The following is a 23,016-nucleotide window of genomic DNA, read 5'->3' as shown; positions in this document are numbered from 1 at the left end:
TTCATTATGACAGGAGGTGCTTTGATGATGCCATCTCAACACAGCCAGCAGTTGTTGCAGGAGGCAGTTCTGCTGTCCTTCAGTCTTAATCTGTAAACTTCAACTTTTAACAAACTGATTCTGATAGAAGTGGAACAAAAACTAATTCTATCAAACAGCCTTCCGCTGGTCTAGCTCCCTGCAGTGGCTGGTTTAGTAGAGAAGTGGATCTGATAGGCAGTAGCAGAATAGAATAGAATAGAATAGACCAGACCAGGTTGGAAGAGACCTTCAAGATCATCGTGTCCAACCCATCAACCAATCCAACCCATCAAATCAACTAAACCATGGCACCAAGCACCCTATCAAGTCTCCTCCTGAACACCTCCCCAGGCAGCCCATTCCAATGGGCAATCACTCTCTCTGTATAGAACTTCCTCCTAACATCCAGCCTAAAATAAGAGAGAGGATGGGACTGTGCAGTTCAGATGGGAGCAGGCCATTCCCAGCAGTTGCTGCATGCTAGGCTAGCTTACCTTCAGAGCTGCAGAGATGAGAGTGTTACTCTGTACCCAGCCCCTGCACACAGTCTTGGCTGGAGCAGGAAACAGAAATGGTGCAGGAGGTGCTGGGCTGCTTTTCTAGCAATTGATGTGTGGGGGGTCTCTCTTTCTCTCTTCACATATAGACTGCAGAGGAGAAGGTTCCTGTCTGGTACATTATGGATGAATTTGGATCACGCATTCAGCATTCAGATCAGCCTAGCTTTGCCACAGCACCTCTGTTTTATATGCCTCAACAAATTGCTTACACTCTTCTCTGGCCTTTGAGAGACCTTGAAACTGGTGGTAAGTGTGTGAGTTTGGGAGGTTTTTAATGCCCACAATAGACGAGGGGCAGCACTCTTAAAATAGATCACTGAACATCTCACAGGAGGACAAACATTTCAAGACCAAAATGACTGCACATTTGTAATGCTAGAGAGTTAAAACATTCTCTGCAAGTTTTTCTATAATTTATATAAGATAGAGGCCTTTAGCAGTCAGTAACATTGCTAAGGTTTTATTGATGAAGAACTGAAGTCTTGCACGATGGACTGATTTAGTCATCAGGAAGTTTAAAGACAAAAACTCCTTAAAGGTCTATATTTTCAGTCTGTTTCCAAAAGTCAACTACTGGAGGTTAGGAAATTACAGGCCAACCATTTTTTCCTGTAGTCTTGATTTGAGGACACTTAGGTCCCCGTTATACGAAGGAGTGTCTGACTAAACTGACCCAACTCAGCTGATTTTGGACTAATTTTTGCATCCTAAATAATACTCTTTCCGATGTGGTTCTCTTTATCTCTAGTTTTACATTTAAATAACAAAAGTTTTGGTATTGTTAACTGTTCAGCTGACTTGGGAAAGAGAATTTTTGTTGTTGGTTGTTGGTTGGTTGTTTTTGGTGAAGAGCAAATGGCAGTTCCTAGAAGGCTGTTCTTGTTTTGCTGCAGATGAAGTGACTCGGGATTATGCCTACGGGGAAACGGATCACTTGATCAGGAAGTGTGTTTTGTTACCCTGGGTGCCTGCTGACATGTTAGATGTGAACTGTTTTACACCAGAGCCATCTGATGAGTATTACCAGGTATAATTTTAACAACTACCATATTCTATCTCTTTAAAGAAGAGGCAGTGTCTGAAAAGACAAAAAAAAACCAAAGAGCCTTGCAAGTGTTCTGACTTGGTGTCACGTGAGGTAGTCATCTTCTAGTTAGATATTTGATGTATTGTCTAACAGGCTTACCAATTGGATTTATTACTGTATCTCTTCTGGTTAGTTATTCCCTATAACAACCTTAAAGATAAAGAGGTGTTCCTATGGCTGAGCAGACATTTCACAACTGACTTACAGTTCAGGGAGCTGTTGCAAACCAGCAGCTGCTTTGGTTTCTCAAGATGCACTTCTCCCAAGTTTCTGTGAGCCTTTGGCAGGGTATCTGCAGTGATCCAAAGGTGTGTTTCCTTTTATCAGCCAGAGGTTTTGAAAAAGGTCTGAGTGAGATAATTTTTTCAAGCATTTACTGCTGAAGGCTACTAAAAGCCTCTATCTGCTTCTAGAGGAGCAGAATTAGGCTTCAGCTCCCTATAGTTGGGGCTTTTTTAATTATCTGCAGGAAAACCTCATGACTAAATGGTCAGCCAGCCATTTTGTTAGAAATACAGTCACTTTATCTTTCAATTAATATGATAATCTGTACTTTGATATTTTGTTTAGGAGAGTCAGGAATTTCTCAGGGTGCTTTGGCAATGACCATTCCTGGTCTTGAAGCCATATTTCCTGGTCCTGTTTTGCTGATAGCCTCTTGCCTCTGATTCACACAGTATCACAGTACCACTAAGGTTGGAAGAGACCCCAAGGATCATCAAGTCCAACCTGTTCCAACAGACCTCACAACTAGACCATGGCACCAAGTGCCACGTCCAATCTCCCCTTGAACACCTCCAGGGATGGTGACTCCACCACCTCCCTGGGCAGCACATTCCAATGACGAACGACTCGCTCGGTGAAGAACTTTTTCCTCACCTCGAGTCTAAACCTCCCCTGGCACAGCTTGAGACTGTGTCCCCTTGTTCTGGTGCTGGTTGCCTGGGAGAAGAGACCAACCCCCTCCTGTCTACAACCACCTTTCAGGTAGTTGTAGAGATTCCATTCTGCCTCTGCTCTTGTACCAAGTTGGGATTTTTCCTAAGCAGCATATTTTTCCTAAGCAGCATATTATGCAACATAATACACTTCTTAGAATCCAGCTTTGGTGGAATGGTTTTAAGGCCAGGCTGGATGTGGCTCTGGGCAACCCACTCTGGTGGAGTGTGTCCCTGCCCGTGGCAGGGAGGTTGGGACTAGATGATCCTTGGGGTCCCTTCCAGCCCAGATAATTCTGTGAATTCACTTGTGCCAAAGATGATGGAACAATGAGATGTGCAGATGGACTGTATGCATCTGTATATATGTATGTAAATACTTACATGGAGATGATGAATTGCACTAAGTGATCTGTAAAAGTTCACAGTTTGAGGCTAAACTTCACAGTATAACTAAGGTTGGAAGAGACCTCAAAGATCGAGTCCAACCTGTCACCACAGACCTCATGACTAGACCATGGCACCAAGTGCCACATCCAATCCCCTCTTGAACACCTCCAGGGACGGTGACTCCACCACCTCCCTGGACAGCACATCCCAATGACGAACGACTCTCTCAGTGAAGAACTTTCTCCTCACCTCGAGTCTAAACCTCCCCTGGCACAGCTTGAGACTGTGTCCTCTTGTTCTGGTGCTGGTTGCCTGGGAGAAGAGACCAACCCCCTCCTGGCTACAACCTCCCTTCAGGTAGTTGTAGAGAGCAATAAGGTCTCCCCTGAGCCTCCTCTTCTCCAGGCTAAACAACCCCAGCTCCCTCAGCCTCTCCTCACAGGGCTGTGCTCAAGGCCTCTCCCCAGCCTTGTTGCCCTTCTCTGGACACCTTCAAGTGTCTCAATGTCCTTCCTAAACTGAGGGGCCCAGAACTGGACACAGGACTCAAGGTGTGGCCTAACCAATGCAGAGTCCAGGGGCACAATGACTTCCCTGCTCCTGCTGGCCACACTATTCCTAATGAAGGCCAGGATGCCATTGGCCTTCTTGGCCACCTGGGCACACTGCTGGCTCATGTTTAGGCAGCTGTCAATCAGCACCCCCAGGTCCCTCTCTTTTTGGGCAGCTCTCAGCCACTCTGACCCCAGCCTGTAGCTCTGCATGGGGTTGCTGTGGCCAAAGTGCAGCACCTGGCACTTGGACTTGTTGAATGCCATCCTGTTGGACTCTGCCCATCTGTCCAGTTGGCCGAGGTCCCTCTGCAGAGCCCTTCCACCCTCTAGCTAACCAACATCTGTTCCTAACTTGGTGTCATCTGCAAACTTGCTGATGACTGACTCAACCCCCTCATCCAGATCATCAATGACGATATTAAAGAGCATGGGGCCCGGCACTGATCCCTGGGGCACACCACTGGTGCCTGGCTGCCAGCTGGATGTGGCACCATTCACCACCACTCTCTGGGCTCAGCCTCCAGCCAGTTCCTAACCCAGCTCAGAGTGCTGCTGTCCAAGCTATGAGCTGATAGCTTAGACAGCAGTTTGCTGTGGGGGATGGTGTCAAAGGCCTTGCTGAGGTCCAAGCAGACCACATCCACAGCCTGCCCCACATCCACCAGACGGGTCACGCCTTAAATACTGTGTTGGGTTTCAGTCACTTCTATGAAACTGGTTGTGCACACTTTAAAATTCAGTTTGGACTAAGCTGCTGTTCATACCCACTGAACACTGTGGATTTTGACCTAAGGCTGCTGGGTTATTCTGCCCAGTACTAACAACTTTGTTGTTGCATTTTAGGCTATTTTAGCAGAAAACAAGGAGAAACTGCCTGTGACAATAAGCCCACCAGTTTATGGCAAAGACAAAGTTTTCAAGTATGTATCTGCAAACAAAATGCTTCCTTACTAAGATGAAGTGTGACAATTGCAGTGTGCTGAGGCTGAGCAGCCTTTTCCAGCTTTGAGCAAGGGGCAAGCTGAAGATGTGTTTCTGATGTAGCTGCTTGCTTCTGATTCTGACTTACTTGTTATTCTTGTTGGATTCTTCAGAGTAAATGGATTGCTGCTTACAGAACTGCTGAAATTAAATTGAGTTGTTGGTTTGGTTTGGGGTTTTTTTTAGTACTTTTAGTAAGTGCTGCCTTCTGGGTGAAAGAAAAGTTGCCTCATGTTGTAACACTGTTTTCATAAAGGAGTATAACTGAAGTGTGTAAGAAGGAATAGACTTCTCTTCTGTATTATGGCAGGTGCATCCATTGGTGTACATGTGGTTCTCTGTGACTATGTCAGATTCATCTTCCTGGGATGAGATGGCCAAATAGGAATATAGTCAAAACATAGGGTGTTGTCAGTTGGAGGTGTGCCTTACTATAAAAATAGAATAGAATAGAATAGACCAGGTTGGAAGAGACCTTCGAGATCATTGTGTCCAACCTATCATCCAACACCACCTAATCAACTAACCCATGGCACCAAGCACCCCAGCAAGTCTCCTCCTGAACACCTCCAGTGATGGTGACTCCACCACCTCCCCGGGCAGCCCATTCCAATGGGCAATCACTCTTACTGTGTAGAACTTCTCCCTAACCTCCAGCCTAAACCTCCCCTGGTGCAGTCTGAGACTGTGTCCTCTTGTTCTGGTGCTGGCTGCCTGGGAGAAGAGACCAACCTCTGCCTGTCTACAACCTCCCTTCAGGTAGTTGTAGACAGCAATAAGGTCACCCCTGAGTCTCCTCCAGGCTAAGCAACCCCAGCTCCCTCAGCCTCTCCTCACAGGGCTGTGTTCCAAACCCCTCCCCAGCTTTGTTGCCCTTCTCTGGACTCGTTCCAGCAAGTCAACCTCCTTCCTAAACTGAGGGGCCCAGAACTGGACACAGGACTCGAGGTGCAGCCTAACCAGTGCAGTGTACAGGGGCAGAATGACCTCCCTGCTCCTGCTGGCCACACTGTTCCTGATGCAGGCCAGGATGCCATTGGCCCTCCTGACTGCCTGGGCACACTGCAGGCTCATGTTCAGCCTACCATTGACCAGTACCCCCAGTTCCCTCTCTGCCTGGTTGCTCTCAGCCACTCTGACCCCAGCCTGTAGCACTGCCTGGGGACTGTGTAGTGTGAACCTTTTGGAAGAAGGTTGGAAGAACATGGCAGAGATAAGGGATTTTTGTGAGCAGAAGCAGAGGCACTGTGTGGCTGGGCTGCTTTATAACTAGTGTCATTTCAGAAAAACATATTCTTACGTAGAGTGTGCTGTGACTTGCACTCCAGGGTGTTTGTAATCTGACATTAGAATGTGAGCTCTTGATTGCAACATTTTGTTTCAGAGTTGAGGTTAGGCTAAAATGTCTTGGGTAGGCACACTTGCACCCCAGCTTCTTCTTGTGTTGAGGTGATTTGTTATTAACCAGATCAACTTTGCTTGGGAATGACTAATGAACATCAGTCACTTTGAGCTGAGAAGCATTTGTTAACTTGCCCAGTGATAGTTTAGATCTGAAAACTTTGCTTAGAAGGCTGAGGATAGGAAAAAGCTATTTTTTCACCCAGTGTACTTGGCTCTGTTTCAGATAAGGTAGCCAAAGGAATAGCCCAGTATTTGTCAGATACCTGCCAATGGAGCCATGGTTTGGTTAGTCATGAGGTGTTGGGTGACAGGTTGGACTTGATGATCCTTGAGGTCTTTTCCAACCTTTTTGATTCTATGATTTTAGTCTCTGTTCTCCAGCACAGGGGTCTACTTTTTTCAAATGTATGGATTAATACTGGATATACTAAACCACCTCAGAGAATCTGACCACTAAACTCAGTGATAGGTGGTGTTAGCAGTGAAATACTCTAATTTTAAACTGTTTCCATGAAGGCACTAAGATTTATTAGCTAGGTTTGGATCCAGCTACATAGGACTAGTGTCTTTGTGGGATGACACCTTACAGGGTTTGTTTGTGAGGTACTGATCTGGGACTATAGAACAGAATAGAATAGAATAGACCAGGTTGGAAGAGAACTTGAGGATCATCGTGTCCAACCTATCATCCAACACCACCTAATCAACTAACCCATGGCACCAAGCACCCCATCAAGTGTCCTCCTGAACACCTCCAATGATGATGACTCCACCACCTCCCCAGGCAGCCCATTCCAATGGGCAATCACTCTCTCTGTGTAAAACTTCCTCCTAACCTCCAGCCTAAACCTCCCCTGGTTCAGCCTGAGGCTGTGTCCTCTTGTTCTGGTGCTGGCTGCCTGGGAGAACAGACCAACATCCATCTGTCTACAGCCTCCCTTCAGGTAGTTGTAGAGAGCAATAAGGTCACCCCTGAGTCTCCTCTTCTCCAGGCTAAGCAACCCCAGCTCCCTTGTATGAGCAAGTCAAATTTTGGTATTTCTTGTGTTGCATATGTTCTTGCACTTGTACTGCTATGGAGCTGTTGGATGCTTCAAGACTTTGTTACAGCATTTATTTTCAGGTCCCCATTTTGATTCCCCTTTGCTTCAGCAAGGACAAAAAAATCACTTCAGACTAGCAGATATTTAGATAGCTTGTGTAGGAAATAGATGTGACAGGACTAAAACTGGATCCAGTACATCAAGTGTTGTACTTTCCCCTAGTGTGCAAATTTAGAAGGAGAAGCCAAAAAGTCACATATTACAGAAAGAAATGCTAGTGGAATTGGGTGAAGACACTAACTTTGCTGTCTTGCAGGAATGGGGAGAGACTGGTGATTTCTGTGCACAAAGGTGCCAGGCTAACTGTCTTGAGGCACAGTGAAATCATCTCTCTTCATCTTGGGCTCCAGCATCAATAGTAGAACCATTGTAGTGTGTCACACATGGAACTATGCAAAACATCTTACATACTTTTTAAAGAACACCTTTCCCTCTGGCTGGGCTGTTTTTAGAGTTCATCATTTCAGCAAAGTATCTCTCAGTGGAGTGTATCTTCCAACTGGTTAGTAGCAGAGGAGGAAAGGAAACCCGTACAACTGAGAAGAATAGGAGATTAGGTCTGGAGAGGAGGAAGAATATAGTGGTTTCTCCTAGGAAAAAATAGCTGGTGCTTAGTCTCTTTAAATGTCCCCATTACCATGAGATCTGTTTTCTGTGTCTTGCTTTCTGAGTCATTATTCTGAATGCTGAATTAATCACATCAAGCTGTAAAATCGTCACCATGACCCAGAGTGCTATCTGCCAACAGACAGCCAAGTCACTGGCCTTACTTGAGAGATGTTTCTAACATATGCAGGTATCTTGCTGTAGTCCTGCTTATGTCCTGTAGTATGTCTCAGGTCTGAGCTGGGTTTTGGAGTGTTCTTTTGGGATGTCTTCTTGTAATGGGACTGGGAGAAAGTGTGTGTTAAACCTCAAAGCTGTGTGTACTTCCTGCACATAGGCAATGCACATACTCTATGTGAAAGTTTTGGTTGTTTGGAAATGTTTCTTTGTGTGTGAAGTTCTGAACAAATGAAGATAGTCTTCTGAAGGGAGAGGATTTAAACTGACAGGATTTTGTATTCATTTCTTTCTCGTGGATGGCAGCAGGTAGATTTTCAGAGTCCTTCCAGCATTTGCAAGGCATTTACAAGGTCTCCCTCATTTTATTACTTCTCTGTGGGGGGGCCTGGTCACTGTCTTCTGGATTGCTATTTTTGTGAAAGGTGTAGAAACTAAACCATTTGAGATTTCTGTCTCAAAATAGAATTGTTCTGTCTCACTTCAATTTAAAATGTCTTTGTGATTAAGGAGAGGTTGTCACAATGTGTACTGGTAAAGCATAATTCTGGGGGAAAGCCTAACTTAGTACTTCCTGTTCAAGCACAAGTTGAGCAGTTTCAGAAACCAAATTGACAGGTGTTTTCATGTGCCTTTTTCTAGGGTTTTCACAGACATTCAGCAAGTCCTCCACAGCCTGACACACCCCCGATTTGTGTTCACGGACAACGAGGGAGAAGCAGACATCCTCTACAACTTCTCACACTTCAAAGATTATAGGTTGCAATTGTTCCCCTGATAATAGAAATTCTCTTGCTGCTATAAAAATTGTTCCCAAAGGCATGCCCCACCCTTCTTCCTTCACCCAACAAATACTCTGTTTTGTAGGAAGCTAAGTGAAGAAAGGCCTGAGGTAATGCTGAATCAGTTCCCGTGCGAGAACCTCGTAACCGTCAAAGACTGCCTGGCATCCATATCTAGACGAGCTGGAGGACCAGATGGGCCAAGATGGTTGCCTCGTACATTTAACCTCCAAACAGAACTGCCTCAGTTCATCAGCTACTTTCAGCAGCGTGACAGAAGGTAGCTCATGTTTCCACGTCCTTGCATTTTGTGCTTTCTTAAGCCCACTCTCCTCAAAAACCAGAAGCCTTCGTTTCGGGCTTGGCAGTTCTTACAGCGCCATGAGCTTGCTCTCGCTGTGTTAATATTCAAGTGAAACTTACCTGGAAAGTGTGAACTGTCTAGTTGTTTAATTACTTTTAGTTGTTTAATTACTACATTGCTTAGTTACTCTTACAGGAAAGACTTTTGAAACACTGAAACTTCATCATGATTTTACTACAGATGTGAAGGCTGTTGGTTTTTATCTCCTCGCGATCTTGTTCACGTGTTTAACAGACGCCGAAGGATCAAAATGTGTGTGCAACAAGTGTTACTTTTTTCCAGGGGACTGGTAGCAGTTGTTCTTGCCTTTAAGCCAGAGTGGAAAATGTTTATAGCATAGAATAGAATAGAATAGACCAGACCAGGTTGGAAGAGACCTTCAAGATCATCGCATCCAACCTATCAACCAATCCAACCCACCTAATCAGCTAAACCATACATACTTGGGTTCTATAGGGTTGGGAAAGCAAAACTGAGTTTCAGTGTTAGGCTAAAGCAGTTGTGGAGCTTTAAGGTTCTAAATCCACACTCTCTGCTGATGCAGCTTAGAGTGGATAGGAACTATGATTTTCTTTGGTAAGAGAGCATTAGGTACTGCTAACAGAATAACCTCTTGTGCCTGGTGTGTAGTATTCTGCTTGAAACGTTGCTTCTTTGGTGAGGCTTTCCCATATGCCAAGCATTTCATTTGGCCATTGTTTGCTCTGTATAGTCTGTTACTGACTGGGCTAACCAGGAGAGAGCACCCCTTCCATGTATCCCTAGTGTGTGGTGTTTTAATTGTCTTTTAAAATCCAGGACTGACTGTGAATGCAATATGTATGTAGAGAATGTGAAGGAGGGGGTAGGAACTTTCAAATCTAAATAAAAACCCCAACCACCCACCCCCAAGCCCCCAAAACAAGGTCTCTTAGCTGCAGCTAGGTTTGTACTGTTATATCACCAAGCTCAAGAATTTGTTCAGGATGTTTTAACATAGTGAAGAAAGGAAGACATGGGTGTTAGCCTTATGTGGAAGCAGACATTAAAAGATCAGCATGTTGCCTCTTAAGGTGAGTAGGTGCTAGAAAGAGAGAAGATGATGTGCTTTCATTGTCTTGCAGTAGGAACTGTTGAGATATTGTGTGATTTCTCCTAAAAGAGATGACTTAGGATGTCAGTTCATGTGAATGCTCTGGAGGTGTTCTGAGGTAATCAGCTTGAAAAATTGCACAGCACCCTGCCAAAGTGTTCTCTGACTCTCTGCAGAGTGGCTTCCACCCCACGACTGCTGTGTGTTTGCAATGTTGCTGTGCTGTCGACTCTTTGGAAGGAGTCAGATGCAGAAGAAGGAGATAAGCCATGAGAGCATGCATGGGCCCTAACTGAAAAGATCAATAAAAGCTATGGCTGCATTTTTTTCCCTTTTACACCTAAAACCTAGCACTCACAGCTGTCAGTCAAAACTCCTTAGTTCGTGCACTGTCATCCACAGCTTTATAAAGTATTGAGGCGAGTGCATAGACCAGTTCCAGTGGATGTTCAGATAGATAAATGAGGTGGGTAATTACAAGTGTTGGCTTCTCTCCCTTTCTCTTTCTCAGAGGAGAAGACAATCACTGGATATGCAAACCGTGGAACTTGGCCAGAAGCCTGGATACTCACATCACCAACAACCTTAAGAATATCATCAGGCACAGGGAAAGCAGCCCAAAGGTTAGAGAGCGTGGACTTCACTACGATTTAAAGAGGAGAGATGGAAAAACTGCTTCATAGAAGGTGGTCTAAAAATGCCAAGGAGGTGTATTTTCTGTGAAATTCCTAGACTGGCCATAAGCATCCAGTTTCAATCAATTCCTAATTGATTCACATTCAGAGTGGTCAGCTCCATTTGTGGCAGTGATGAACTCAAATAGCCTGGGCTTTTCTTGTTTAAGAAACATGGAAGGTCCTACTCCTGGCTCAGGGCAATCACAAGCACAGATATAGGCTGGGTGAGGAATGGCTTGAGGGCAGTCTCCAGGAGAAGGGCTTGGGGGTGTTGCTTGGTGAAGAACTCAACCTGAGTCAGCAATGTGCACTTGCAGTGCAGAGGGCAGCAGTGTCCTGGGCTGCACCAAAAGAAGGAATGGTGAGGTGATTGTGTCCCCTCTGCTCTCATGAGACTCCACCCAGAGTACAGCATCCAGTTCTGGTGCCTCCAGCATATGAGGGACGTGGAGCTGCTGGAACAGGTTTGGAGGAGGGCCACAAAGATGATCAGAGGGAAAGCTGGGGTTGTTCGGTCAGCCTGGAGAAAAGAAGGCTCCAGGGAGACCTTAAAGCAGCCTTCCACTACCTGAGGGGGTCCTACAAGAAAGCTGGGAAGGAACTTTTTGCAAGGACTTCTAGTGATAGGATGAGAGTGAACCAATCGAAGCTTGAGGAGGGCAGGTTTAGACTGGAGATTAGGAAGAGAGTCTTTACAGTGAGGGTGGTGAGACACTTGAACAGGTTGCCCAGGGAGGACATGGATGCCCCCTCTGTGGACGTGTTCAAGGCCAAGTTGGATGGGGCCTTGAGCAACCTGGTCTAGTGAAAGGTGTTCCTGTCCATGGCAGGGACATTGGAACTAGGTGATCTTCAAGGTCCCTTTCAGCTTAAACCCTTCTATGAATCTGTGAAATAAAACTTGCCTGGATAATAGTGAGTCATAGAATCAGAGAATGGCTTGAGCTGGAAGGGAGCAGTAGAGATCATCTAGTTCCAACCACTGTGCATGGGCAGGGACACTTCCCCTATAGAACAGGTTGCTCAAAAGCCTCATCCAGCCTGGTCTTAAGCATTACCAGGGATGAGGTGTCCACAACTTCTCTGGACAACCCATTACTGTGTCTCACCAATATCATAGCAAAGAACTTCTTTGTACTGTCTAACCTACATCTCCCCTGCTCTAACTTAAAGCTACTGCCTCTCATCCTGTTGCTGCAAGCCCTTCTAAAAAGGTCCTTTTCCTGCTTTCCTGTAGGCCCCCTTCAGGTACTGGAAGGCTGCTATAAGGTAGCCCTGGAGTCTTCTCTTCTCCAGGCTGAACAGACCAAATTAACACCCTCAGCCTGTCCTTGTAGGAGAGGAGCTGATCATCTTTGTGGCCTTCCTCTGGACCCACTCCAACATAACCATGTCCTTCATGTGCTGGGGGCCCCAGAGATGGCCACAGTACTCCAGGAGAGTTATGACAAGAGCAAAGCAGAGTGACAGAATAGCCTTCTTCACCTGCTGGCCACACATCTTTTGATGCAGCCCAGGATATGGTTGGCTTTTTGGGCTGCAGGCACACATTGCTGGCTCATGTTAAGCACCTCATCAATCAGCACCAGCAAGTCTTTCTCTGCAGGGCTGTTAACAATCCCCTCGTCACCCAGGCTGTATTTGTGCTTGGGATTGCCCCAGCCCAGGTGCAGGTCCTTGCACTTGGCCTTGTTGAACTTCATGAGGTTGGCATGGGCCCACCTCTCCAGCCTGTCAAGGTCCCTCTGGCTGGCAATCCCTTCCCTCCAGCGTGTCAACCACACATCTGGGTGTCATCAGCAGACTTGCTGAGAGTGCACTCAGTCCCACTGTCCATGTCACTGACAAAGATGTTAAACAGCACTGGTCCCAGTACCAGTCCCTGAGGTACTCTGCTTGTCACAGGTCTCCATAAGGACATTAAGCCATTGATCACAACTCTTTAAGAGCAGCCACCTAGCTGGCTGGCAATCCCTTCCCTCCAGCATGTTGAGCACACCATGCGGCTCGGTGTCCCTGGCGAACGGCTGAGGGTGCGCTCGATTCCGCTGTCCACGTTACGGACAGAGATGTGAAAAGGCACCAAATGCCCCTTTGTGGTGCTGCTTTTAAGGCTAATGCTCAGACTGGCAGGTGAGCACACATTTGCTATAGTTAATGCTGGTCATAAACTGGGAGACATTATTGCTTCTCTTCCCTGGTTGATCATTGTGGCTGATCCACAGCTCTGTTCAGTGGCACAGAGTACTGCCTCTGCCAGCAATAGATGAATCAGGAAGCTTTTAATAGGGAGTCTGCAATGTGCAGTCGTACCTCAGAGTGTCACTTCAGCTTTGCCTGTTGGTGTGTGGACTGCATGTATTCTCTGGAATGCAGAAATGCACAAAGAATTGCTTTGCATTTCTGGTTCAAAATGAGAAGGTCACTGAAACACTAAGCTTTGTGGGTTTAAAAAAGGAGTGCATTCTGTCCTCCCACTTCTCCCACCCTGATGTCAGAGTTTGATGAAAGGTGCCTGCACCTGGGCCGGAACAACCCTCACTATTGATACTGGGAGGTGAGGTGTTAGAATGCAGCCCTGTGGAAAAGGATTTGGGGGTGCCAATGGATGAGAAGCTGGACATGAGCAGACAGTGTGAGCTTGCAGCCCTGAAGGCCAATCCCATCCTGGGCTGTATCAAAAGATGTGTTGCTACCAGATCCAGAGAGGTGATTGTGCCACTTTGCTCTGGTGACACCTTACCTGGAGTACTGCATCTGGCTCTGGAGCCTTCAGTATAGGAAGGACATGAACCTGATGGAGAGGATCCAGAGGATCCAGAAGAGGGCCACAAAAACGTTCAGGAGCTTGGATACCTCTGCTATGAGGATAGGTTGAGAGAGCTGGGATTGCTCAGCCTGGAGAAGAGGAGTCTCTGGGAAGGCCTAACAGGAAGGATGGGGAGAGACTGTTTACAAAGGCCTGCAGTAACAGGACAAGGCATAATGGCTTCAAACTAGAGAAGGGCAGATTTACACTGGGTATCAGGAAGAAGTTCTTAACTATGAGGGTGGAGGAACACTGGAACAGGTTGCCCAGGGAGGTGGGTCGAAGCCCCATCCCTGGCCCACCTCTCTGGGCAGCCCATTCCAATGGGCAATCACTCTCTCTGTGGAGAACTTCTCCCTAACCTCCAGCCTAAACCTCCTCTGGTGCAGCCTGAGACTGTGTCCTCTTGTTCTGGTGCTGGCTGCCTGGGAGAAGAGACCAACCTCTGCCTGTCTACAACCTCCCTTCAGGTAGTTGTAGACAGTAATAAGGTCACCCCTGAGTCTCCTCTCCAGGCTAAGCAACCCCAGCTCCCTCAGTCTCTCCTCACAGGGCTGTGTTCCAAACCCCTCACCAACTTTGTTGCCCTTCTCTGGACTCGTTCCAGCAAGTCAACCTCCTTCCTAAACTGAGGGGCCCAGAACTGGACACAGGACTCAAGGTGCGGCCTAACCAGTGCAGTGTACAGGGGCAGAATGACCTCCCTGCTCCTGCTGGCCACACTGTTCCTGATGCAGGCCAGGATGCCATTGGCCCTCCTGACTGCCTGGGCACACTGCAGGCTCATGTTCAGCCTACCATCGACCAGCATCCCTAGGTCCCTCTCTGCCTGGCCACTCTCCTCTCAGTCCCTGCTGACTGCAGGGAGGTCAGACTGGATGACCTTTGGAGGTGCCTTCCGCCCAGACCATTCTGTGGTTTGCACAACACCATCCTGTGTTCATGCACACAGCTAAAGAGAAGCTGAAATGCAGAGAAAGGTCATCCTTAAATTGTTAAGACCCAGTTAAGACCCTGGAGAAGAGGAGACTCAGGGGTGACCTTATTGCTCTCTACAACTACCTGAAAGGAGGTTGTAGACAGACGGATGTTGGTCTCTTCTCCCAGGCAGCCAGTACCAGAACAAGAGGACACAGTCTCAGGCTGCACCAGGGGAGGTTCAGGCTGGATGTTAGGAAAAAGTTCTACACAGAGAGAGTGATTGCCCATTGGAATGGGCTGCCTGGGGAGGTGGTGGAGTCACCATCATTGGAGGTTTTCAGGAGGAGACTTGATGGGGTGCTTGGTGCCATGGGTTAGTTGTTTAGGTGGTGTTGGATGATAAGTTGGACACGATGATCTTGAAGGTCTCTTCCAACCTGGTTTATTCTATGTATTCTACAGTGATGCTTTGCTTCCACTTCAGCTGAATTGTTATTTGCTGTGGGTGGTTCCACTGTGCTGCAGGTGGTGTGCAAATACATTGAGGATCCCGTGCTGTTCCGGCGGGAGGATGTGGGGCTGGTTAAATTCGACATCCGCTACGTCGTGTTGCTGCGCTCCGTGAATCCGCTCACGCTCTACGCTTACGACGTGTTCTGGCTGCGCTTTTCCAATCGGTAATTGTCTTCTCCTCAGCCTGGAGCAGCTTAGCATTGCTTCTGGTACCTTGGAAGCTAAGGAATTGTTTATTCCTTAGGGCGTTTTCACTTGATGACTTGGATGACTACGAGAAGCATTTCACAGTCATGAACTACGCTCCCGGTGTAACGCTAAAGCAGGTAGGCAAACCCTGCAAAATCCTCCCTCACCTTTCCCTTCTTAGAAAATCCTTCAGTGCCAAATTAGCTATTTCACACCCACTTGAAAGTATCCTACTTCCTAAGCAGAGATTTTCCTAGACTCCTCCCCTTCTTTCCTTCTAATCGTAGGTGCTTATTTCTGGGCCCCTCAGTTTAGGAAGGAGGTTGACTTGCTGGAATGTGTCCAGAGCAGAGCAGCAAAGTTGGTGAGGGGCTTGGAACACAGCCCTGTGAGGAGAGGCTGAGGGAGCTGGGGTTGCTTAGCCTGGAGAGGAGGAGACTCAGGGGTGACCTTATTACTGTCTACAACTACCTGAAGGGAGGTTGTAGACAGGCAGAGGTTGGTCTCTTCTCCCAGGCAGCCAGCACCAGAACAAGAGGACACAGTCTCAGGCTGCACCAGGGGAGGTTTAGGCTGGAGGTTAGGAAGAAGTTCTATACAGAGAGAGTGATTGCCCATTGGAATGGGCTGCCTGGGGAGGTGGTGGAGTCACCATCACTGGAGGTGTTCAGGAGGAGACTTGATGGGGTGCTTGGTGCCATGGGTTAGTTGTTTAGGTGGTGTTGGATGATAAGTTGGACACAATGATCTTGAAGGTCTCTTCCAACCTGGTTTATTCTATTCTATATAGGGTAACACAAACCTATATCCTCAACATAACCCACATAGAATCCTTTCAGTTGGAAAAGACTGTTAAGGTTATCAAGTCCAAGCATTCTCTAACTACCAAGTCTGGGGCTAAACCACATCCTTCAGCACTGTATCTCTGCCTCTTTTCAACACCTCCAGGAATGGAGATTCAGCAGCCTTCCTGGGGAGCCTGTTCCAGTGTTTGAGAACCTATTCAGTGAAAATATTTCTTCTAGTATCTAACCTAAACCTCTGATGCAACCTGAGGCCATTTCCTCTCCTGCTAATGCTTGTTACTAGAGAGAAGAGACCAACACCCATCTCTACAACCTCTTCTCTGGTAGTTGTATACAATGAGAAGGTCTTCCCTCAGCCTTCTTTTCTATAAGACTAAACAACCACAGTTCTGTCAGCCGCTCCTCAGTGGAACTGTTCTCTAGACCCTTCACCAGCTTTGTTGCCCTTCTTTGCACCTGCTCCAGCACCAAAGTGTCTTTTCAGTCAGAAGGGCCCCGAAGTTGAACTCAGTACATTGATAGAGAACTGAAAAGAATGAGTGAAATTGCATCTAATCATCATCAAAGAGCAGTATGGGGTTTTCTTCCTAACAAGAAAAGCTATAAGAAGAATGGTATTCAGGGAGTGTCTGATTCCCTATCTGGGTTTGTATGAATGGCAGAAAGAAATTTGATGTTCCATTGACTTGTCAGTTGATTGCTTAGTCATTTCCAGCCAAGAAAGTCTTTGATGTTTCTGAAATGTTTTAGGTACACTGTGAAGAATTTATTCCTCTGTTTGAAAAACAATATCCAGAATATCCTTGGGTAACAGTACAAGTAAGTCAACAATTCATCTTCCTGCTGTAAATGGTCATGGATCTTTTTTACTCTGCAAACTACTTTTTCCAGAAGTGTTGGGTTGGTGGTGGTTTGAGTGGGTTGGGTTTTTTTCAACACAGAAGACATACTTCTCATGTATCAGTACCACAAAGGACATCAGTTGTTAACTTGTACTTCAGAAACATTTCTTGACTTAGTGTAATTCCTCTTTAAACACTTTTGGCTTTAGCATTGCATTGTGTAGATTGCATGCAAAAAGGCAGGGAGGTTCAGAATATTGAGTGTGCTAAGCACTGCAGATGTTGCTCACATGTCTGTGGAAAAATTGTTTTCACAACAGCTCAAAACTCTTCAGCAGAATATTACCTCTGGTTCTGAAGAGCTGAACTACTGAGGTACTGAAACTCTTGCTTCCATTGTGAAGTCATTACCAAATGTCTTTACAAGTTAGGGAGGTGTCAACAAACAGGAAAATGAAGAGAAGTTTGAAGTATGGAGTCATCTCAGTGGGATGGCATCACAAGTTTGGATTTAAGAGCTGTTGGTTAGCTTGTTGTGCAGTGCAGCAGAGCTCCCTCACAAGACAAGGATGTGCCCAAGGGGCTGGTAGAAAGAGGAAGTTCCAAATCTTACAGTTCCATAAAGCATGCAGGAAGGTGGCTGAGGGCCTTCTCTTTGGTTGGTTGGTTGGTTGGTTGGTTGGTTGGTTGGTGGGGTTTTTTCCCCATAATTCATGCTTGAAAGAAAAAGATGATTGTGAAGAAATGGTTCAGACACATGCAAAACTGAATTGTTGCATTCTTCCATATTTATCAGGAGCTAGAAGATAGTCAGAGAATGGTAGCTGAGCATTTATGTGTGTGTGCTTTCAGAAGTGAATAAATTGCCCCGCTGTGGGTTGATTTCCATAAATTACTTTACTCATAACCAATCAATGATACTCAAAGTACAACAGGGTTTGCAGCACTAGGTTTAAAAGAGTCTGGAAGCAGCTACACAGGGTGAAAAGAGAGATGCAGGTTACCCAGTGTGCAGAGTAGGACATGTTATGCCACCTTTTCATGTGCAGTACTGCAGGATAAACTCAGTGCTAAACTTCACACCTGTGTGGTTTTTGTGTTTTAGTTAACTTTCACAGTGGCTATCTGATTGATTGTTTCTCAACATGGCAGTGTAGCATGTTCTTAAAATCACCATGGCTCCACCAGCCTTTTTGGAGGAGTGTAAGTGGGGAGAATATTTTTGTCACTGCAGAACACAACAGAATGAAGCCAGACAACGACTTAATAGGCAGGAAGAAGTCAGAACTTCAGTTGTACTGCTGGTGTTCAGAGAAGCTGTGGGGGTTTTTTGCCTCTAGGTGTGCAGTACTGTGTGTAGTGCCTGAGAATGGGGTTCATTCTAATATTAAATGCCCTGTTTTCAGGATTTTCAGAGTGCTGATTTGCTTCCCAGACAAGTCCCTGAAGCTGCTGTGTGCTTGGCTTCACCGTGTTCTCTATACCTAAACGCACGTTTGGAAGCGATCGATGTGCAAATTCTCATCTAGTGGGATTTACAAGCTCTCTCACAATCTCTCTGAATTATTAAAAGCCTATTTGTTTTTTGCTTTGATGGAACCTCCTGTCTCATTCAGAGACCTTTTCTCTTTTACTAGGCAAATATCTTTAAGACATTTGCTGAATTGTTTCAAGCTGCTTCAGCTAAAGCTGCGCCTTTCGGCATCTGCGATTATCCATCGTCAAGAGCTATATATGCCATTGACTTGATGCTCAAATGGGACACCAGCAGAGATGGTAAGAAGCTCATCTCTTTAGATGTTGAATTCTTTATATTTGTGGACCTTTACAAAAATGTGTTTCTTCTGTCTGAAGTTTGACTGTTGTGCAAGCAGCAGGAGTTGTGTGCATCAGGAGCAGTGTGGCCAGCAGGAGCAGGGAGGTCATTCTGCCCCTGGACACTGCACTGGTTAGGCCACACCTCGAGTCCTGTGTCCAGTTCTGGGCCCCTCAGTTTAGGAAGGAGGTTGACTTGCTGGAACGAGTCCAGAGAAGGGCAACAAATTTGGTGAGGGGTTTGGAACACAGCCCTGGGAGGAGAGGCTGAGGGAGCTGGGGTTGCTTAGCCTGGAGAGGAGGAGGCTCAGGGGTGACCTTATTGCTGTCTACAACTACCTGAAGGGAGGTTGTAGACAGGCAGAGGTTGGTCTCTCCTCCCAGGCAACCAGCACCAGAACAAGAGGACACAGTCTCAGGCTGCGCCAGGGGAGGTTTAGGCTGGAGGTTAGGGAGAAGTTCTCCACAGAGAGAGTGATTGCCCATTGGAATGGGCTGCCTGGGGAGGTGGTGGAGTCACCATCACTGGAGGTGTTCAGGAGGAGACTTGATGGGGTGCTTGGTGCCATGGGTTAGTTGATTAGGTGGTGTTGGATGATAGGTTGGATGTGATGATCTTGAAGGTCTCTTCCAACCTGGTCTATTCTATTCTATTCTATTCTATTCTATTCTGTGCCTTCCACTGATACCAAAACGTGTCTGGAGTTGCAGATCTTTGGGGTTAACAACACTGATGGGGGAGCTGTTAACTGTGCTTGGCTGTGTCTCTGCTTCCCTTGGGACCCTGCTTACTGTCATTCCCTGTTTAAAAACATAAACTAAACTAAACAACACAAGACACAAACAAACAAAATAGCCACACCAAAAAAAGAAAAATCCACCTACAACAATCAAAACAAAACAACACAACCAAACCCAACAAACCACACACGCACACTCACTCTACCAGCAGCAAGTTTTCTTTCCCATTTATGGTGAAAGCATGTCTGAAATACCTGTGTCTCTATTAACACCTGAAAAAGGCATCCTGCCATCTGTGGCTTCCAGTCCTGGAATGGTGTCTGTAATGCTTTTCAGCGCTGTTGTTCTCAGGACCATTAGCTGTTGCCAAGTCTCTGCAAGCCCCTGTACTCAGCACTGGTTAGGCCACACCTTGAGTCCTGTGTCCAGTTCTGGGCCCCTCAGTTTAGGAAAGATGTTGAGTTGCTGGAATGTGTCCAGAGAAGGGCAACAAAGCTGGGGAGGGGTTCTGGAGAGGCTGAGGGAGCTGGGGTTGCTTAGCCTGGAGAAGAGGAGGCTCAGGGGTGACCTTATTGCTGTACCTGAAGGGAGGTTGTAGCCAGGTGGTGGTTGGTCTCTTCTCTCTAGCAACCACCAACAGAACAAGAGGATACAGTCCCATGCTGTGCCAGGGGAGGTTAAGGCTGGATGTTAGGGAGAAGTTCTTCACAGAAAGAGAGATTGGCCATTGGAATATGCTGCCCAGGGAGGTGCTGGTGTCACCATCACTGGAGGTGTTTAGGAAGAGCCCGGATGAGGCACTTGGTGCCATGGGTTAGTTGATCAGATGGTGTTGGGTGATAGGTTGGACTCGATGATCTCAAAGGTCTTTTCCAACCTGGTTAATTCTATTCTACTGTATTCTAAGATCACTTGCTGTGTTAAAACACCAGACAGGTGTGTCTTGTAGGTAGAAAAGCAGCTGAGGCACCAACGCAAACAGGACTGCCAGGGAAATATTAGAAGTAACTATTAGTACTCTTTTCTTGTGACACTGTGATTCCTGAGACAGGAGAAACTAATTGCTTTGCACCCAGGTTTCCTGAAGAAGTGATTAGAAGTTTTCTTTTGGGTGGGTGCCCCTAGCATGCTGCTGCAGCAGTTGCTTCTGTAAATATTGAGTCACTTTCACAGAGGGAAATGATTGAGAAGCAGGAGGTGTAGAACTGGGCCTTTACTGTTCAGATCAGATGGAGCAAGGGTTTGAATGTGGGTCTGCTACATCCACATCGAATGTTATTTCACCTGCCCCAGAGCTGTCTTGAGTGGGAGAGGCAAAGCACCTCCCTAGTGTTACTAGCTTGAGGAAAGCTTTCCTGAAAGTACCAACCTCACACTGCAGTCCTGGCTCAACGTGAGCTGCATACATCCCTAACCTTCTGAAGGCAGGGACATGGGTGGGTCAGCAGCTGATAGACAAATAGGTTAGTTGCTTCTGTGCAGAGCTGCTTATTGTTTAGCTATGCATCAGAAACTTGTGCCTTTGCTTACAATTTCAACACCAGACAGGAAATGAAAGCCTTTGTTTCTCTTGGCACAGAATGTGTTTGATTCTGAAATGTACTCACGTTTTAAGAGAAAATTAAACTTCCTGACTTCCTTCTAGGAGTGGGATGAAGTGGCAGGTGGAAGTGGCTGGAGTGTGAAGGAGCAGAACTGCTAAAAGTGGGAAGGTAGCCATTTAAAGCTTTAATAAAGGCAGGTTTGTACTGAAACATGACAGGAGAAACAGTTTTCTGGAAGATCACAGTCTCACAGTATCACCAAGGTTGGAAGAGACCTCAAGGATCATCGAGTCCAACCTGTCTCGACAGACCTCACGACTAGACCATGGCACCAAGTGCCACGTCCAATCCCCTCTTGAACACCTCCAGGGACGGTGACTCCACCACCTCCCTGGGCAGCACATTCCAATGACGAACGACTCGCTCGGTGAAGAACTTTCTCCTCACCTTCAGCCTAAACTTCCCCTGGCACAGCTTGAGACTGTGTCCTCTTGTTCTGGTGCTGGTTGCTTGGGAGAAGAGACCAACCCCTTCCTGGCTACAACCACCTTTCAGGTAGTTGTAGAGGGCAATGAGGTCTCCCCTGAGCCTCCTCTTCTCCAGGCTAAACAACCCCAGCTCCCTCAGCCTCTCCTCACAGGGCTGTGCTCAAGGCCTCTCCCCAGCCTTGTTGCCCTTCTCTGGACACCCTCAAGTGTCTCAATGTCCTTCCTAAACTGAGGGACTGGACACAGGACTCAAGGTGTGGCCTAACCAGTGCAGAGTCCAGGGGCACAATGACTTCCCTGCTCCTGCTGGCCACACTATTCCTGATGCAGGCCAGGATGCCATTGGCCCTCGTGGCCACCTGGGCACACTGCTGGCTCATGTTTAGGCAGCTGTCAATCAGCACCCCCAGGTCCCTCTCTGTTTGGCAGCTCTCAGCCACTCTGCCCCCAGCCTGTAGCTCTGCATGGGGTTGCCATGGCCAAAGTGCAGCACCTGGCACTTGGGCTTGTTGAATGCCATCCTGTTGGCCTCTGCCCATCTGTCCAGTCGGTCGAGGTCCCTCTGCAGAGCCCTTCTGCCCTCTAACTGACCAACATCTGCTCCCAACTTGGTGTCATCTGCAAACTTGCTGATGACTGACTCAACCCCCTCATCCAGATCATCAATGACGATATTAAAGAGGATGGGGCCCAGCACTGATCCCTGGGGCACACCACTGGTGCCTGGCCGCCAGCTGGCTGTGGCACCATTCACCACCAAGATGTTTCACCCTGTCAAGCAAGACAACTGTATCAGGGAGGTCCTATTAACTAGTTGCAAATTCTCATTCTGAATGAGGCCTTAGATTAGCATAGAGATTGTAGAATCTGTTGGATAACTGTCTTCTGGATGCTGATGGTAGAACATACTCCGTCCCTCTGAAGAAGAGGGGGGTTAAAAAAGAAAATGAAAACCCCCAAGCTCACTGCACTAAACCCACTTGCCTGACTTGCCAGCCTCAGTCCTGCAAAATGTCTTTTTCCAGTTGATTTCTCTAATCTGTGCCTTACGTAGGGCTTCGGGATCTTCGTAGAGCTTGTATGAAGGGGCTTAAAGACAGGCAGCGATTTGGGATCTTTACAGAGCTTGTATGATTTTGTTACCTTTTACAGGAAAAAGAACTATGCAGCCTCAGATCCTGGAGGTGAACTTTAACCCTGACTGTGACAGAGCCTGCAAATACCACCCCACCTTTTTTAATGATGTCTTCAGCACCCTGTTTCTGGATGAAACGGATGGCTGCCATGTGACGTGCGTTGTCTAGCCGCAGGAGGTTTGACTCTGTCCTTCTCAAGATATGCTTTCCAGCAAGATCTGTATTTCAGTTCTATGAGCTGCTGATGCAACTGTGTTCCTGTTCTACTCACACAGGGTGGGGGGGGAATCATATCAGAACAATGTGCATATACTGTGTAATGATAATCATTGTACCTGCATTTGTCATCTCTCGTTTAGTTGTGTAAATCCTCAGTTTGAGTCGGTCAGATACAGGAGACCTCAAAGAGCACAGCAGCTGGAGCTATTGGCTTGTTTTTCATACAGCCTAATTCCTTGCTTGCTGGGAAACACTGCACAAGTTCCCCATGTCAACA

General features: G+C 46.8%; 1 protein-coding gene across 1 annotated transcript in view; it reads left to right on the top strand.

The window, feature by feature from the left end:
• The window catches only part of TTLL12 (tubulin tyrosine ligase like 12), a 35,865-nt gene extending 12,849 nt beyond the window's left edge, over positions 1–23,016 (top strand). Inside the window, exons 4-14 of the mRNA XM_009896114.2 lie at positions 668–827; positions 1,475–1,608; positions 4,394–4,470; positions 8,464–8,580; positions 8,689–8,883; positions 10,551–10,662; positions 14,972–15,123; positions 15,204–15,285; positions 16,705–16,773; positions 18,434–18,572; positions 22,537–23,016. Coding sequence (XP_009894416.1) covers positions 668–827; positions 1,475–1,608; positions 4,394–4,470; positions 8,464–8,580; positions 8,689–8,883; positions 10,551–10,662; positions 14,972–15,123; positions 15,204–15,285; positions 16,705–16,773; positions 18,434–18,572; positions 22,537–22,688 — 1,389 coding nt within the window. The 3' untranslated portion in view covers positions 22,689–23,016. The remainder of the gene's footprint in view (positions 1–667; positions 828–1,474; positions 1,609–4,393; positions 4,471–8,463; positions 8,581–8,688; positions 8,884–10,550; positions 10,663–14,971; positions 15,124–15,203; positions 15,286–16,704; positions 16,774–18,433; positions 18,573–22,536) is intronic.

This window comes from Dryobates pubescens, chromosome 27 (genome assembly GCF_014839835.1).
Source record: "Dryobates pubescens isolate bDryPub1 chromosome 27, bDryPub1.pri, whole genome shotgun sequence".
In the NCBI taxonomy this organism is placed as follows: domain Eukaryota; kingdom Metazoa; phylum Chordata; class Aves; order Piciformes; family Picidae; genus Dryobates; species Dryobates pubescens.
The sequence above is the reverse complement of the archived record's forward strand: the minus strand, read 5'-3'. Positions and strand labels throughout refer to the sequence as shown.